Raw genomic sequence first — 17,172 nt, 5'->3', positions numbered from 1 at the left:
TCAGAGTCAAATAATGACTGCCTCTAGATGACAAGAACTTAAAATGACATGGTTATAGATCTGATTATAATGCAATTGATAAAGAACAGTTGCTTAGGCCCAACTAATTTTTAAAAGATTTCCAATTGACATCAATTGTACAGAACTGAAATCAATAACATTGATTTTGAGAAAGAAAAAGTAATTACTATTTAATATAATAAATAAATAGTTGAAGAGGTTAGTTTATTGAAAAAGAAATATTTCTTTATTGATAGTTGCATTTATTATCAGGAATCATTAATCAGTAGCCAGAGGAAGGAATCAGACCATTTTTCAACACGCCGCTAAAAGCCAGTCAGTTCATCATCCTTGCATTTGTCAGTCTGATAACCAGTAAGAGTCAAAGACTGCTGTTGTTGAGGAAGTGGTTTGAATATTTTTATGTGAATATAACTATCATGACCTACTCGAACCTGAAAGATAAAAAAGAAAGAAAAAGGAGGTTCATTTGCATGGATCTGTGACAAATGAGAATCCATAGACCTTTATGTGGCCATAAAAAAGAAAAGAAACTCTTATTTTTTGTGATGGCATGGATGGACCTGGAGATTATTATGCTAAGTGAATAAGCAAGTCGCTGATAGACAGACACCATATGATCTCACTTACATGTGCAATCTAATGAATGAAATAAACTGATGAACAAAATAAAAATAGAGGCATAAATACGTGGAATAGACTGTAGCTATCAGAGGAGAGGCAGGAAGGAAGGACTAGATGAAAGAAGGTGAAGGGATTAGCCAAAGGATGTATATACATGACTCATAGAAACAACAGTGTGGTGATGAGGGGGGCATCAAGCGATGCGGAAGGTGAACAAAGGGGTGGGGAATGGGGATATCAATGTAAACAATAAAAATAAAAACAAAACAATTATGTATAAAAAAATGAAAGACTTCGTTGCAATAAGCTTTTCTAAAACAGCATACCTAGAGAAGCATTCTTAGACACTTGGTTTTCATAAATTTACCACCTTATTTTATGAGAGAAAGGGCAGGCTAAAGGTATGGCAAGAGATATAGGTCCCAGGTGTATTTTATTTTATATTTTACTATAATCTGAGCATAAATGAGTTGCATTTCATTTTCGAAGATGCACAGAGCAAGAAAACCAGTGACACATTTTTTGGTGACTGACTCCCAAATTGAGGACAATTTATTTGCCACATGATTTAAGAAAGGAGAAGAAACACAAAATTGTCCTAGAAAATTTGAGATTTGTGGTTCTCATATGTATATTATAACCTACATTATAAATGCCCACTGATAAGACTGAGCAGGACCCAGGGGGTGGACAGTCTGGTCTCCCTTCTAAAGTAAAGTGATCTTGCTGGGAAGTTATTGGTATGAAGATTGTAATGGTAGTTTGGGTAAGAATTTCTACTCTGGATTTTGGTTGAGACAATAAAAGTTTTGCCTTAGAATAATCTTTATTGTGTTCTGATGTCTCGACACTATGATGAGCATTCTATATAGATGATTATATTTACTTCTTATTATGGGCTTGAAAAAATGTGGAACAGTGATGATTTTATAGATGTTGAAGCAGATTCAGAGAGATTAAGTACAATAATTTTTCATAAATCTCTCAGTTACTAAGGGACAGAGCCAAAATTCCCCAGACTCCAACACTTATGTTCTTTTCACTCTGTGGTATTGTTACAGAAACAGGAGAGTCCAAAAACAAACCCCAGAGTTTGCGGCTGGGAGATAGGGAAAAGGAAGCAGCTTTCAGGATGTCTTTGCATGCCTGGGGCTAGTGACTGGAAACTTTGTTGAACAAAGATCTGCTTTACTTCCAAAGCTCAGGAAGATGGGAGGGTTCTTGGACTGTGGGATGGTACGGAAGAAGCAGACAGAGCCTACGTAAGGTTCTGTGAATGGCCAGAACTGTTTGCAACACCCACTGCATCAGGGGACGCAGTCAGGGATATATAAGCAGCTGCGGATATTTTAGGTCTCTCGCTCTCCTGTGCTCCCTCCATGTGGCTTGGAGGAGCAGGTCCCTCCAGGCTGCTTTGAGGAGAGGAGATCCACGCAGTTTGCAGGAAGAAGGCAGTTTACAAGGAGGCTGAGAATACAGGTGGTTCTGCACTGAGAGCTGGAGGGCACCACAGCACAGAAAGGACCTCCCCAATCAGAATTGAGTGATTGACAGTTACTGGTAAAGCTGAACTGTGCCTAGGAAGTAGGGAAACGGTGTTTCTGACTTTCCTAAGACTGGCCAGGTCTGGGAGGGGGAGGCAGAACTATGTGCAAATAAACAATTCTTTTTCTTTTCACCAAACTCTGGTATTGAGAGTTATAATTCTGGCGGTGGCAATCGGGCCCCAAACTAAACAGCCCGTGGGTTCTGTTTCAATTGGAGCAGCCCAGGGGTTCTGTTACAGTATAACCTTTTTTTATTTTTTATTTTTTCACTGTGTGGTTGCCTCTCACTGGCGCCCCCAACTGGGGACCTGGTGTGCAACCTAGTAATGTGCCCTGACTGGGAATCGAACCAGCGACACTTGGCTCGCAGGCCAACATTCAATACACTGAACCACAGCAGCCATGGCCTCAGTATAACCTTTTAAAAGCATTTATTCTGTGCTTGGAACAGGGCACCAGCCTTTGCATATATTATTAGAACCAGTAGTTAAGCACCTGACTCCTTGGCGTATGCTTTTATAGTTGTCTGATCTTTTTATAGCTGTCTGATCTCTGTTACTTCACCTTCCCAGGCCTCAGTTGTCTCATGAGTAACACAAGAAAAATAATCATACTCATCCAATAGATTTGTTGAGATGATTAAATGAGATAACACACATCCAGCTCTTAGAACAGTGCCTGGTACATTCTCAGTGCTCAGGAAATTTTTGGTTCCTTTATTCCACACAATACCTGCAAAGTAGGTTATTACCTGCTTTGTGCAGATAAAAAAAATGATGGCTCAGTAAAGATGAGGAGCTGCAATCACACAGGTTTTGAGAACAAGTAGAACAAGTCAAACAAAGGTTCTAACCCAGGACCAAAGCTTACAATCCTTTTTACCACCTGCCTCTTGATAGGCACTTGAGAAAGAACAGAGAAGGTTACATCATGAACAAGACCTTAAATCTAGAGAGTGGCTCAGAGCAAAGGGATTAACAGCTAGACTGATAGGAAGTCTGAGGGAACTGGGGTCAGTAGTTGTAATACAGCAGGAGAAATTTAATAGCAGAAGGAAGAAAAATGTGGGAAGGAAAGAAGTTGGGGGGAGAAAAGCGAAGGGAAGGGGAGAGACTGTGATTAAGATTGGGCAGGTGATCTTAAGGGAAGACATTTTCAAGATAGATTTCTGGTGAGTTTTTAAAGAAATATATAAGCTAATATTAATGCTAAGTTATTAAAGTAATGACCCCAGTTTGATGGAATGTTTGTTATTTAATAAAACCATTTTTTTTTAAAATTTGGAAAGTGTTCTTTTTGAGCTATGAAGAAAGCAGATTGCTTTCTGAGCACAAAGGCAATCATTCATGTGCACACTCTAGGGGCCTAGCGTATATCATGAGCTCAAATTTGGTAGAATGGGGTTGACCCAGTGTTGTGATTTTCTCATACTGAGCTGGTTATTGCCACTTATTTTATTTTCTTTACTAAAAATATTAAAATTTTAAAAAATATCTTAAGTAATTAACTGTTTGTTAAAGAGAAATAAGCCAGACTGTGCCTCAGTTAAATCATTTAGTAAACAGGAAGTAAATGTATTTGAATGTCTGTTGTTATATTTACTAAATCAGAATTATCTTCTTAATACAAAAGGACAAAACTGACTCCCAAATATCTACAGTTTCTTCTTCAGTTGGAACTAGAACAATACATCATTCAATTTTTTGATATAGCTATAAAATTAATTTTAAATTTTAAAGTATTTTAAATGTTTCATTGCTTTATAATATACCTCCAGTGCTGCAAGTTGAATATGTTTGAGTTTTAATAATTTTTAAAATTATATTAACAAATGAAAAACAGGTAAAAGTGGTTTAAATTATTTCCCCAGCCAATGATTTAAGTTATTCCTTACATACAGTAATTTAGACATGTAGAATCATTCCTTACATTCAATAATTTAGACATGGAGAATCATCCCTTACATCTAGTAATTTAGACATGCAGAAGCACAATGCTTTGTGGTAGAGTAAGCTTCAAGAGAACACCTGGTCCAGACGAGGCTTTCAGGCTCCCACTACACATGTGAACCACCATAGCCACAAGCTAAACATGACCTGAACTTTTATGGAATCTTTTTCTATATAATTTCTGGAAATTAAGTTAAGAATCTATATAAGAAGGCTTTCTAAATTAATAAGAGAAAGATGATATATATACACTGTCATTATCGAATTTGAGAGTTTACCACTTGGGAAGTATGCAAGGTGGGCATCCTGACTTAGGACAAGGTGAAGGAAGAAATTATATGGTAGAGGTGACAGGGAGCATCACATAAAGTGAGAAATATAATCTCTTAGTGTCAAAATGAATGTTGAACTCTAACCTTAATGTAGTAATTTATTCCAGCAACCACTTGAGTTTTGTATTCTACAGCTTCAAATTCTTCATAAGTCTCATTTGTTTTTTCTTCAAGCTGTGGTTTAACCTTAAGAAAAAAGAAGAAAAAAATTATCAAAACTATACTGGATTCCATTTATGTAATTTGCACATGTAGAACCTCACCTTCAAAAATGATGATAATGAGACCTATGAGCTATTTTCATGTTTCTTTTTGGTTACCTCTCGTTTGCCCCCAACCAGGACATGGACTGCAACCCAGACATATGCCCTCACAGGGAATGAAACTGAGGACCTCTTAGTTCATAGGCTGGAGCTCAATCCACTGAGCCACACCCACCAGGGTGTATTTTCATATTTCAAAGAAAGAGAAACACTTATTTTTTTTATATGCTTTTATTTCCTCTGGTGAATATCTAGTGAAATGACATTAGTTAACTTTTTAATAAATAAAAAAATTAAGTCTGTGTTAAATATGACTTGATCACATTTGTTTTAGTATACTATAGCTTTTATTAGGTAAATTTTTATAAAGTATTTTGGTGCTATAGTCTTCTAAAATGGCTGTAGTATTTTTTTTGTTTGTTTACTTTCAATCACCATTTCTTCCACCTATACCTTCTTCCATGTAATATCACTCATATGTGAAATCTAATGAACAAACTGAACTAACAAGCAAAATAGAGCCAGACTCATAGAGAGCAGGTAGACATGTCTGGAGGGGAGGGGCAGTGCGTGAGGACTGGGGGTGGGGGGTGGAAGGAAAGAGCAAAAAGGAGAAAAAAAAGAGAACTTACAGACGTGAAAAATGGTGTGATGACTGGAGAGGAACGGGTGGGTGAAAAATACCTATCTTTAATAAGATCACGTGGGCTAACTAAAAGGTCAAATTTTGTTGCTTTAGGCTCTTTAACTCAATGTGGTGATATGGTAATGAGGTAATATGTTGTTTTTTAAAAATTCTCACCCAAGGATATGTTTATTGATTTTAGAGAGAGAGGTAGAGAGAAAGAAAGAGAGAGAGAGAGAGACAGATGGACAGACAGACAGACAGACATTGATGTGAGAGAGAAACATCAATTGGTTATTTTTCAAACTTGCCCTGACAGGGAGTGGATCCTGTAACCTAGATATGTGCCCTGACAGGGAATTGAACCCGCAACCTTTTTGGTATGGGACCATGCTCCAACCAACTGTGCCCCTTGGTCAGGGCTATATGGTAATATTTTGACTGGCAAAACTCCAATAGTTATATATGTCTTTGACTAATAAAAAAAAGGGGGGGGGAGTTATTTCTCTTAGCATAATACTCTCCATTTCCATCCATGCTGCAGCAAAGGATAGGAGTTCCTTCTTTCTTTCTATTGCATAGTATTCCATTGTGTAAATGTACCACAGTTTTTTGATCCATTCATTTACTGATGGGAACTTAGGCTGTTTCCAGCACTTGCCTATTGTGAATAATGCTGCTATGAACACTGGGGTGCAGAGGTTCTTTTGAATTGGTGTTTCAGGATTTCTGAGTATAATCTCAGCAGCGGAGTCACTGAATCAAAAGGCAGTTCCATTTTTAGTTTTTTGAAAAGGAAATTCCATACTGTTTTTCACAGTGGCTGCACCAGTCTGCATTCCCACCAGCAGTGCACTAGGGTTCCCTTTTCTCCACATCTTTTTAGCACTTGTTTGTTGATTTGTTAATGATGGCTATTCTTTTTCTTCTTCTTTTTTTTTAGTTTTCTTTTTAAGTATAGTTTATTGAATATGTTGATATGATTGTCCCAATTTCTTTACCCTTTGCTTCCCTCTGCCCAGTAACCCCTTCCCTCCAGCAATTCCACCTCTCTTAGTTCATCCTTTTCTATGTTATTCCTAATTTCCCCTGTTTATTTTGTACCTACCAATTATGCTTCTTAGTCCCTGCACCATTTCCCTATTTCTCCCCCTTCCCCCTCTCAGCTGATAACCTTCCAAATGACCCCCATATTCTGTTCCTATTCTGGTTGTTGGCTTATTATTTTATTTTATTTTAATTTTTTTAGATTCTGTTGTTGATAGTTGTGAGTTTGTTGCCATTTTAATGTTCATAGTTTTAATCCTCTTTTTATTAAATAAGCCCCTTTAACATTTCATATAATAATGGCTTGGTGATGATGAATTCCTTTGGCTTTACCTTGTTTGGGAAGCACTTTATCTGCCCTTCCATTCTAAATGATAGCTTTGTTGGGTAGAATAATCTTGCTTGTAGGTCCTTGCTTTTCATCACTTTGAATACTTCTTGCCAGTCCCTTCTTGCCTGCAAAGTTTCTCTTGAGAAATCAGCTGAAAGTCTTATAGGAACCCCTTTGTAGGTAACTCTCTTCCTTTCTCTTGCTGCTTTTAAGATTCTCTCTTTATCTTTAACCTTTGATGTTCTATTTGTGTTGTGTCTTGGTGTGCTCTTCTTTGGGTCTAGTTTGTTTGGGACTAGCTGTGGACTTGTATGTCTATTTCCTTTGCCAAATTAGGGAAGTTTTCCTTCATTATTTTTTCACATAAGTTTTCAATTTCTTGCTCTTCCTCTTCTCCTCTGGCACTCCTATGATTCAGATATTGACATGTTTCAAGTTGTCCCAGAGGTTCCTAAGCCTCTCCTCATTTTTTTCAATTCTTGTTTTTTCATTCTGTACTGGTTGACTGTTTAATTCTTCTTTATGTTCCAAATCATTGATTTGAACCCCAGTTTCCTTCTCTTCACCATTGGTTTTGCATGAATTTTCCTTCATTTCACTTAGCATAGCCTTCACTTCTTCCCTTCTGCATTTGCTGTACTCTAGCATACCTATCAAGTCTGTGAGCATCTTTATCACCAGTGTTTTGAACTCTGCATCTGTTAGGTTGGCTATCTCCTCATTGCTTAATTCTCTCACTGGGACCTTGATCCGTTCCCTCTTTTGGGCCACACTTCTCTGTCTCCTCAACATGGCAGGCTCCTGTTTGCCTCTGTGTCTTAAGTAGAGCTGTCTCGCCTGTTACATTGTAAGGGGCAAAGCCTTAGTTTTTGTCAGTGCAGGATGACTGGTTTCAGCACATTGTGGCACTGTATGTGGGGGAAGGGTCAAAGAGGAGACAATGCCATTTGCTTAGTACTCGTCCCTTTTTCAGGCACTTCTCTTGCTTCCTATATGGGACTGGTTCCTCTCTAGCTGTTGCCCTGGCCATGGTTCCCAGAGTGAGGGGGTCTGTGGAAAATATAGGAATGTGGGGACCTCTAAATAAATGACCTCTGATGAGAGACTGGCAGTTTCTTCCTCCACCCCAACCCCCACTGTGTTTCACAGTCAGAAGCAATGAGGGCTTATTTTCCCCAGCGCTGGAACCATGAGCTGTGTGGTGTGGTCTAGTGCTGGAGCACTCCCCAGATGTCCCTCTCTACTTTTTTTAGTGTGTGACTGCACTTTCTGCTGGCTGGCCATAGCTGCTGTCAGCCGCTGCCACTGCTTCTGCTGCCCCCACTGTCACACCGCTTCCTCTCTGCCCTAGCTCTGCCTCTCCTACCTCTTTGGGTGAGTATTTCCTCTTTTTATCTTTGCTTGTTGGACTTCCATGCAACTTGATTTTCTGGAACTTCTGGTTGTCTTCAGTTTTGAGGTATAGTATTCACTCACTTATCATGGGTATTACATTCTAGACCCCTCCACGAAGTAGAAACTTACATGTATTCTACACTCTTAAACCTACGTAACTTTAGCAACATACGTATACAGTACCGCAAAATCCCGCGACATAACAAAAAATCCGCAATAAATAATTAAATATAATATTTTTAAAAATCCCGTGATACAGTGAGGCCACGATAAGTGAACCATGATATAGAGAGGGACTACTGCAGTTGTATTCCTTCCTAGTTGTGGAGAGAGACATAGCATGTCTACCTATGCCTCCATCTTGGCCAGAAGTCTAATGATGGCCATTTTGACTGGTGTGAGGTGATAGCTCACTATTCATCTCTCTGATCGCTAGTGCTGTTGAGCACCCTTTCATATGTCTATGGGCCCTCTGTATGTCCTCCTTGGTGTAGTGTCTGTTCAGGTCCTTTTTTCCATTTTTTAATTGGATTGTTTGTCTTCCTGGTCTGGTCAAGGAACAAGTATAAAGGACCCATGGACATAGACAACACGGTGGAGATTGACTGTGGGAGCAGGGGGTGGGCGAGGTAGGGGAGAACAATGGGGGAAAATTGGGACAACTGTAAATGAACAACAATAAAATAAAATAATATGTATTAAAAATAATAAAACTTTTACAATAATATAAGTATAAAAAAAGATGGGGGAGAGCAATAATTACTCCTTCATTAAAAAATTATTTTTTGGAAATAATACCTGACTCAGAATTGCAAAAATAGTATCATATATCTCAAGATCCTTAATTTAAACCCATCTGCAGTTCCCTTTGCTGTGCAAGGTGACATTTTTACAGAATTCAGGAGTTTGGATGGCCATCATTCTGTCAATCACAGAGGAATAAGCTTAGGTGCCAGAATTCCTGAACCAAGGAGCAAGAAAGTCTCAAATCCAATATGTGAACTCTGACTGAATTCAAGTTTTCAGTGCAGGTTCTTCATTCTTGCTCTTAGCTGGGTGTTGTGTGCTAGCATCCACCAGTGTCTCTCTCACTGAATTGCTGCTTAAAGTACAGCTCAAGCCTCTGCTTGGAGAGGACAGATAGTAGCTTGTCTTTTAGGCGACAGTGAGAGGGAAGGATCAGGGGGTAGTCTAAATGTTCCTCAGAGAGATTGCCCATTGATCCTCCTGGCTTTAGCCCATGCCTCAGTCTCCTCTCCATCAGCTTCTGGAATTGCTCATGCTTGAGGTAATTTGGAGTTCTGCAGCATGCACCTACTTGCTTCTGGATCAGACATTCTCCTCTGTGGCTTAGGCTCTATCTGGATGGCTCAGTCACTTTTCATTGTTCATCTATTTTCCATTTTCCACAATTTTGTAGATATCTCTAGGGTGGTCTTTGCCTATCTCCTGCTGTCTTTTTTTTTTTTTTTTTTTAAGTTTTTATTTTTTTATTTTAGAGAGAGGAAAGCAAGGGAGAAAAAAAGCAAAGGAAATAATGATGTGAGAGAGAAACATTGATCGGTTGCCTATTGTAGGCTCTCCAACCAGGGACTGAACCACAGAACCCAGGAATTGAACTGACCAACCTTTTGCTTTGCCAGATGACAGGTAACCAACTGATCTATGCCTGTCAGGGCTCCTTTTATCTTTCTATCTTTATGTTTGTGTCCTTTTCCCCAAATCCCCTTTATTATTTAAAGAGAAAAGGAAAATAAATGTGTGCATTTGATACACTTTGTTTATTGGGAACTTGCCTCCCAGCCCTTCACTGAAGCATCTATAGCCCCACTGAGGCCTCCAGTGCATCGAGGGTTCTCTCGAGGCCATCCAGTCCTTCCCATCAGTGGCAAATATTTTCAGTCCTTTTCTACTCATGCCTCCCTGTCAGTGACAGATGATGACATTTGCAAACTAGACATTCTCAGACCACTTTTGAGGGGAAAACACTTCATGAACTACTTAACACCTGTTTCTTTCTGTAAACTTCATAACAGATGGGAAAAATTTGATTGCTTTCTTGAGATGGAAACATGAAGCTCCAAATGGAGAAAGGAAGAAGACAAATAGTGAGAAAAAACCAGAAATGAAAGGGGGAGGGTATAGGAGAGAGGGGAGAAAAGTGGATAAAGGTGGAAAGAGAAGTTGAGTAAGAAATGGGGTTACTGTCCTACAGCTGCCTCCGTCCTAACCCATTATAGACAACACTGGGTACCAGTAATGTTAGAAAGGGTTGGAAAAGGTTCACCTATACCCAGACCTCAAATTATCTATTTAAACCTCTTACAAACGAGGAACCTGAGGCTGTGAGAAAAACATGGTTGCTTAGGGCTAATAAATTGCTAATTATAGTTATTTAAAGTTTTGAATTCTTTGCCTGATGACTTAAGTATCTGATTTATCTGTTGCAGTTATCTGTACTCTTTCTGGTTTCCAGCCTTTTGGTTATGTTTTCACCATATATCACAAGTATTTATTTCTATTTGTCTTATCTAAATCTGTAACTTTCCATCATATCTATGCAGCCTGTAAGTCCGGAGTCTTCCATGAGAGAGTTGATTTCAGTTGTCCTGGTTTGTTCCTGTAAGTGCACTGGCACCCACAAGAGTGTGTGCCCTGATTTCAGGTTCACTATAGAGTCTTCCTTGGGAATTGGAGGGGGTTTGGTTGCAGGATCCCCTGCAGATACCAGAATATGCAGATGCTCAAGTCCCTTATATGAAATGGCATAGTACAGTATTTGCACATAGCCTGCATTTACATATAGGCCACAATATGCTTCATTTGTATGTTTTTGGTATAGGGCTTGGCATATGGCAAATTCAAGTTTTGCTTTTTGGAACTCTCTGGGATTTTTTCCCCCCAAGTATTTTGATCCATGGTTGGTTGAATTTGCAGATATGAAATCTGTGGATACGGAGAACCTACTTACTTACTACCTGTTGACTTGCTCCCTCTTCTCAGTAAAACAGATTTGCATTGTTCTAATGTCGGATGCTATGAACCAAGGTGCTAAGGAGCAGGAAAAGGGGCAGAGTAGGAAGAAGCTGGTCAGTGAAGCTGTTAAGAAAACTTTCTGAAACAGCACCAAGCTGTTTGGTGCTGAATGGCCCCCAGGATGGGTGTTAGGAGGGTGAAGACCAGCTGGGAGTAGTGTTCAGGAGCCTGGTGAAGAACAATCAGCTCTTGGGCTGAACACAGCTCATGTTCACTTCCTCAGCCTACCATGCATCGTGGTGGCTGAGGTGCTGGAGGAAACAGTGCAGCTGTATTGCTTGGTCCCCAGTGGGGAAAGGATGCTACTGGGGAGGAGCACCTGGTGACATACATGTACTCCAGAGCTGTTCAAGCATTTCTTATTGCTGCAGAGCATGAATCTTGGTGAATTGTTAATTCTCTGGGATCTGAGGATTCCAGGCACGCTGCATGCAACACCCAGGGGTTTTTCTTGCCTGTAATCATTCTGCAGAATCATTTAGACTAGGCATCATTTAGGAAAGAATGGATCAAAAGGTAATGGTGGCAACATGGATAGGCCATAGTTTGGGAAGTTTTACAGAGTAAGGGAGGAGAGTTTGGGTAACAGCTTTAAGGTATAGTAAGGCTGGTGAGAGGTGACCTGTGGACATTTGTTGTCTGACTATGTTTTGAGGGAAGGGGGAAGCATGGGGTGAGGCATCTGGTATAAGAGAGGAAGGACTGACTTAAGAAAGAAGGACAGGTCTTAGACTGGAGGGGAAGTGAGATCATCAGGTGATACGTAAATTGTGGAGTTCTTACGCAGGATGACCTCAATGTTCTAAGAGAGGAACTGAGACAGATGCTGGCTGGAAGGGCCATGGTGATGGGAGGAATTGAGGAACTGAGGAGACGTAAGGTCCAGCTCCAACTCTGTGGGGTTTCTAGAAAAGGACTAACAGGATATCGCAAAAAGGATGTTCTGGCAGCCCCGGGGTTCTGTTGCTGTCATGAATCCTAGATCTATAATGGGTGAGTTTTCTGTGGTTTTGCATCTTCCTTGAGCAAAGTTTTGTGAACCTGGGGCAGAAGCTGAGGAGGAAGTGGTGGCAGTGGGAGTAATCTCTAATTGAGGACTGGAATGCCAGAAGCTCATGGGGACATGGAAACCAGGGCTGGAGGAGAGTATGGAACCACCCATCGTGGGTCCAGGCTGCATGAGTGACCTAGTGGGCCTACGTATGTGAAGGCAATGGGAGGGTGAGTGCCTGAAGGAATCCGGTGTGGTTGAATGACAGGTTCTCTGGGCTTGAGCTGTGGGAGAGGTGACTGATGAGGAGGCTGTAGTCAGAGAGTAGAACGCAAAGTTGGGGGTGAGTGAGCACCATGGCATGCTGAGCCCTGAGGTGTGTCCATAAAGGTGTGCAGGTGGGGTGTTTGTGTGGTGTCCTGGCAGACAAAAATCATGATCTGTGTGTATGCCAGAAATTGTATGCAGTAATCGGGTTTGACTTGTGTGTGGGCTTTATGTGTATGTACCTGTGCATATGTAATAATAGCTCTAATGTGTAAAAACAATTATTGAAATGATGTTTCTTTCCTGCCCATAAATATTGTCAGAAATCTCATGCAATGTCTTTTTTGGTTTTGTTTTGTTTTTACATATTCTATAAGGGATAGCAATAATGGTCCAGAAGCTATTGCTAGTAAAGTCATTCATTTAATCCTTACTTACATATATATGATGGGGGCAAAAGTAGGTATACAGTTGTACTCACCTGAACAAGCATAAACCTACTTTTGTCCTGCCCTGTACTATTGGTTGTTATGGATGCAGTGTGTATTATTCTTTATTTCCTTGTGTGTATTTATCTCCAACCTATTTTGTAAATTTCCCTCAGAGCAGGGACTATCTTTATATCCTTTATATCCCTTCTCTCCCTATAGGAATTCACATGATACTGTGCACATTAATGTTTTCTGAATGAACAGACTAGGCTTCTTTTTTGTGACAACTTGTCTCCCCAAGTAGGAAGAGAGGTGTAGCCAAGACGCTCAACTGATATACAAAAAAAATCTCAAAAGAGGAGGTTTCTTAAAGGTGTACTCTGGTCCCAAGTACCACTAACATTCTTTAGTACATGGTTCTGCAATTACCATCCAACCTTTGTTATCTTCAGGATGGGGACCCTCTGTTATTCTACTCTCAGAACTGTTTCATCTTCTGAACCCCACATACTTTGTTTGCTCTTATCTGACCTTGTCCAACATCCCTCTTTCATTTTGATGTCAAATTCCTTTAATATGCAGTTACCCTTTTTCCTTGATGCTTTCCCTTCTCTGTGAGATGACCTTATCCCTCCTCTCCCTGCTTCCTAATGGGGTTCTTCCACCATTGGCATTCCACCAGGAAGCTCTCTGACAAGAGTAGGGAAATCTGGTAAACTTCAGCTCCTCCAAGAACACCTACATTTTAATGGGTAATTTCCCTAAATGGACTGGAAACTCCTTGAGGGCAGGGCCATGTCTTACATCCTCATGCATCTTCTATAATATTTAATACAGTGCTAGATACCTCAGAGATATTCAAGAAAGGATTCATTGATATCCATTCCTCATGTTGATTTAAACTGAGGTCTGCTGCTCGCTCAGAGAAGGCAGATTTGCCGCACCGTATCTCCCATTGTGTTTCCCTCACCCCGCATACCTCTCCACATTCCTGCCATTGTATGGTAGAAAAGGCAGGCCGTCAAAAATCTGCAGATAAGCTAGCTTCTTAATTAGGTAGTTATTAACATCTTTGAATCTCAGTTTCTTCATCTGAAAACTGGGCATGATGCCTTTTCTCCCTGTCCCAGGGGTTAGAAAGATCAGTATGAGAGACTGAAAGGAGAGTAAAGCTTTTGCAACTGCAGAGCACCTTTCTGGGGTGAGGGGGCTGCTGAAAATACCCGTCTCTCACTCTCCCTCTATGACAGGATTGGAGCCTGCGACACACAGCAAAATCACGTGGCCCACAGCTGAGTGTTATTAACATTGTAAGATCTTCAGGCAGCTTCTTATAAAAAAAAAAAATTCTTGCTAACCAAGACAGACTTTTTAAAAAATCATTAAAATTAAAATTTTCTGTACCTTCTATATTTTAAATCTGTTATTCCTCATTTCCCTTATAGCTTTGGTCCTTGGAAAGTCTCTGGGGGATTTTCCAGGGTCAGAGATGATTTCAGGCTAAAATTAGAAGTAAGCAATTATGACGCCTCACCTATGCATGTTCTCATGTAGTCCTTACAGCTCTGAGATGGGCAGGGCAAGAGGTATCATCTTCATTTCACAAATGAAATTGAGATGTTTTTGGCAGCACTGTGTTTTTAGAAAGTTTATCTCCCATAGGTCTTAGGACACCATGTTTCTCTGATCCTGTAGGCAAGTAAAGTTGTGGACTGTGGCATGGGGCTCACCTGAGAGCTGGCAGAGTATCAGGCCCATCCCTGACTTACTGAGTCAGAATCTGCATTTTAACAAGCCCCCGAGGTGATTCATGTGCATATTCAAGTTTGAGAGCACTGACCCATACAGGGATTCAACCAAAGCATCAATTATCTTCTCCAAGAAAAAGAAAGCTCCAAGGCATTTTTTTCTTAAAAAGAACTCTTCAAAGAGACATATTTATCACCAAAAAATGGATGGCAGTATTCCAGGTATCTGATCTCTTAGAGAGCTTGCTAGGGCTGTAACATAGAGAGCATCCCATCTCTTCTACTTATACAAAAGCTGATTTTGTTTGCCAAACAGTGTCATAGAATTAAGTTTCAGAGAGAAAAAACAACAAAGAATGATATAAGAAAATAGAAAATGAGCCCTGACCAATGTGGCTCATTTGTTTGAGTGTCTTCACGCAAACCAAAATGTTGCTGGTTTGATTCCCAGTCAGGTCCCAGGTCCCTGGTTGAGGCACTTGCAAGAGGTCACTGATTGATGTCTCACACACATCGATGTTTCTCTCCCTCTCTTTATCCCTCCCATCCCTTTTCCCTAAAAATAAATAAAATATTTACAAAAGAAAATGGAAAATAACACAAACCTAAAATAGTAATTTATATATTTTTCTTTTTATAAAATATGCAATATCATAATTTTTATTATATGGGCAGTAGCTAATAAAACAACTTGTTAATAAACATTTAATACTCTGTTTTCACTATAATCAAAATTGGAATCACCATGAAATATTCCACTTCTATCCTCTACTAGTTTAATGATCTTCTAAATACGAAATGATAAAAACATTGTCTATTGGGTTAAATTTGTAGGAAGTTTGTAAGTGGATTGCCTCTACAATGTTGTTCTTCATTCAACCCATTTTTAAAAATTTCCGTGCTGTGCATTTGAAGTCTAGTTTGTCAAACTGTCAACAACATCAGACTTTAATGACATGTCGGCTCCATTTGGTGGGATTAGAAAAGTTTAGTAGGAAACTGAGTTAACAATCCTATACATAGTAAAAGCTTTAGAGATGATCCAATAGAAATTCTTCTTTTACAAACTGGGAAACTGGTGCTCAAAGAAGGGATGTGACTTGTTCAAGTTCACTCTCACAAGGATTATTAGAGGTTTCATCTGAAAAGACTCTTAGTTTTAAGAAAGCCTGAACAAAATTACACATTTCCCAGTATTCTGGTTTTCATGTTCATCTACATTCTTAACACAGGGCCAACCTAGGAACTAAGATTTTGGATTAGAGCTTTTCATGGGGTGCATCAGCTCACCTCATCAGCAATCGTCTGGATTTCTGGAGTGGCAGGCTTGGCTTCGGTTAAACCTCCAGGCATCATTTTGGCTAATTGCTTCTTTGCTGGGCAGGATACTGGCACTGAAGTGTCAGGTAAGTGTGGAGACTCCTCTCTTTAAAGAGGGTGTTGTTCCGAAGCTCCGCCTATAGAATATTTTATTTTCCTTAAAGAACAAAGGGCACAAGGAAAATGAGTATGTGTTGAGACAAGTCTTCCTGCTTCCCCAACAGAATAGCTAATAGGAATTTGGAGGAACCTGTGGCTGAGGGTGAACAGATGTGTTTGCACAAGGAGTTGGACTGTAGCAAGAACCATACTTCCTGCATTCTGTGACAATGGTTCCCTCCTGCTGCATCTGAAGTATGAAATCTGAAGCCACAGCCAGAGTTTCCCAATGTTTTAAAATCTCTTACACAAAATTTTATTTTTTAAAGAAATATTTATTAATAATGTCAAGACTGATTGTTTAGATTTTACTTGACTTTATAAGGAAAGTAAAAAGATTTATCTAGAGGACCATCACTGGATAATGGTATTTTACATTTATTTACATTTCTAGAACTATTTAAAACACAGAAAAACACAAATAATCAAACAAAAAACACCTCTATTCTTATTACCCAGAATCAAAACTTTTAACATTTTGTTATATTTGCTTTTTATTTTTTTATTGTACTTGTTTTTAAGAAAATAAAATATTGCAACCCCTTCCCCTCCAGAGGGAAACTGCACTGTGAATTTGGTATTCTTCTGGCCTATTTTTATACTTTGACTTAGTGTGTTTTAAAAAAATTTAGCTAAATTGTATACTAAACATATAATCTATATTATGCTTTTTTCCCCTACATGTTTTCGTCATTCCACGCTGATACACAGATAGATCAATCTAATTCATTTGCTTTAACTTTATTCTATAATAGACCTATCTAGCCATCATCTCTAGTCTCTATGTAACTGCTGTATGTTACTCCATATTTTACATACCTATTCCCCATTGATGGAAGTTCTGCTTGTTTCTAGTTTTTCACCCTTATGAACAATATTGCACTTTCTCTTTTTTGTACATGTATGAGGGCTTCTACAGCCAACTTATCTGCAAATAAAATTGTCTTGTGTGAATATTTATTTGTATTATTTTGTTCAACTTTTGGAATATGTAACATGTACACATGATAAAAATGTTCAAAAGGAATGAAAGCATTTTCAATATAAGGAGTTCTTCACCTACTCTATTCCTCAGCCATCATTCTA

At 39.3% G+C, this 17,172-nt stretch overlaps 1 protein-coding gene across 1 annotated transcript; it reads right to left on the bottom strand.

Annotated features, from left to right (window-relative positions):
* Positions 1–224: 224 nt before the first annotated feature.
* CSTA (cystatin A) lies at positions 225–16,028 on the bottom strand. Its single transcript, XM_090265937.1, has 3 exons — positions 15,898–16,028; positions 4,558–4,659; positions 225–455 (listed from the first exon to the last, which is right to left on the bottom strand). Exons 1-3 carry the CDS (start codon positions 15,961–15,963, stop codon positions 327–329), a joined length of 297 nt encoding a protein of 98 aa, XP_090122063.1. The 5' UTR covers positions 15,964–16,028; the 3' UTR covers positions 225–326.
* Between the last annotated feature and the right edge of the window lie 1,144 nt (positions 16,029–17,172).

Source organism: Furipterus horrens, unplaced genomic scaffold, assembly GCF_987537825.1.
Source record: "Furipterus horrens unplaced genomic scaffold, mFurHor1.1.pri manual_scaffold_1, whole genome shotgun sequence".
In the NCBI taxonomy this organism is placed as follows: domain Eukaryota; kingdom Metazoa; phylum Chordata; class Mammalia; order Chiroptera; family Furipteridae; genus Furipterus; species Furipterus horrens.
Note: the sequence above shows the minus strand (reverse complement) of the source record. Positions and strands in the feature narration are given on the sequence as shown.

Bases quoted from the DNA above. Each gene is read 5' to 3' on its own strand.
- CSTA (XM_090265937.1), bottom strand. From the start codon at position 15,963: ATGATGCCTGGAGGTTTAACCGAAGCCAAGCCTGCCACTCCAGAAATC. The intron at 4,660-15,897 runs GTGAGCTGATGC...TTTTTTCTTAAG, and splicing joins TCCAGACGATTGCTGATGAG to GTTAAACCACAGCTTGAAGA. The intron at 456-4,557 runs GTTAGAGTTCAA...TTTATCTTTCAG, and splicing joins GAATAAATTACTACATTAAG to GTTCGAGTAGGTCATGATAG.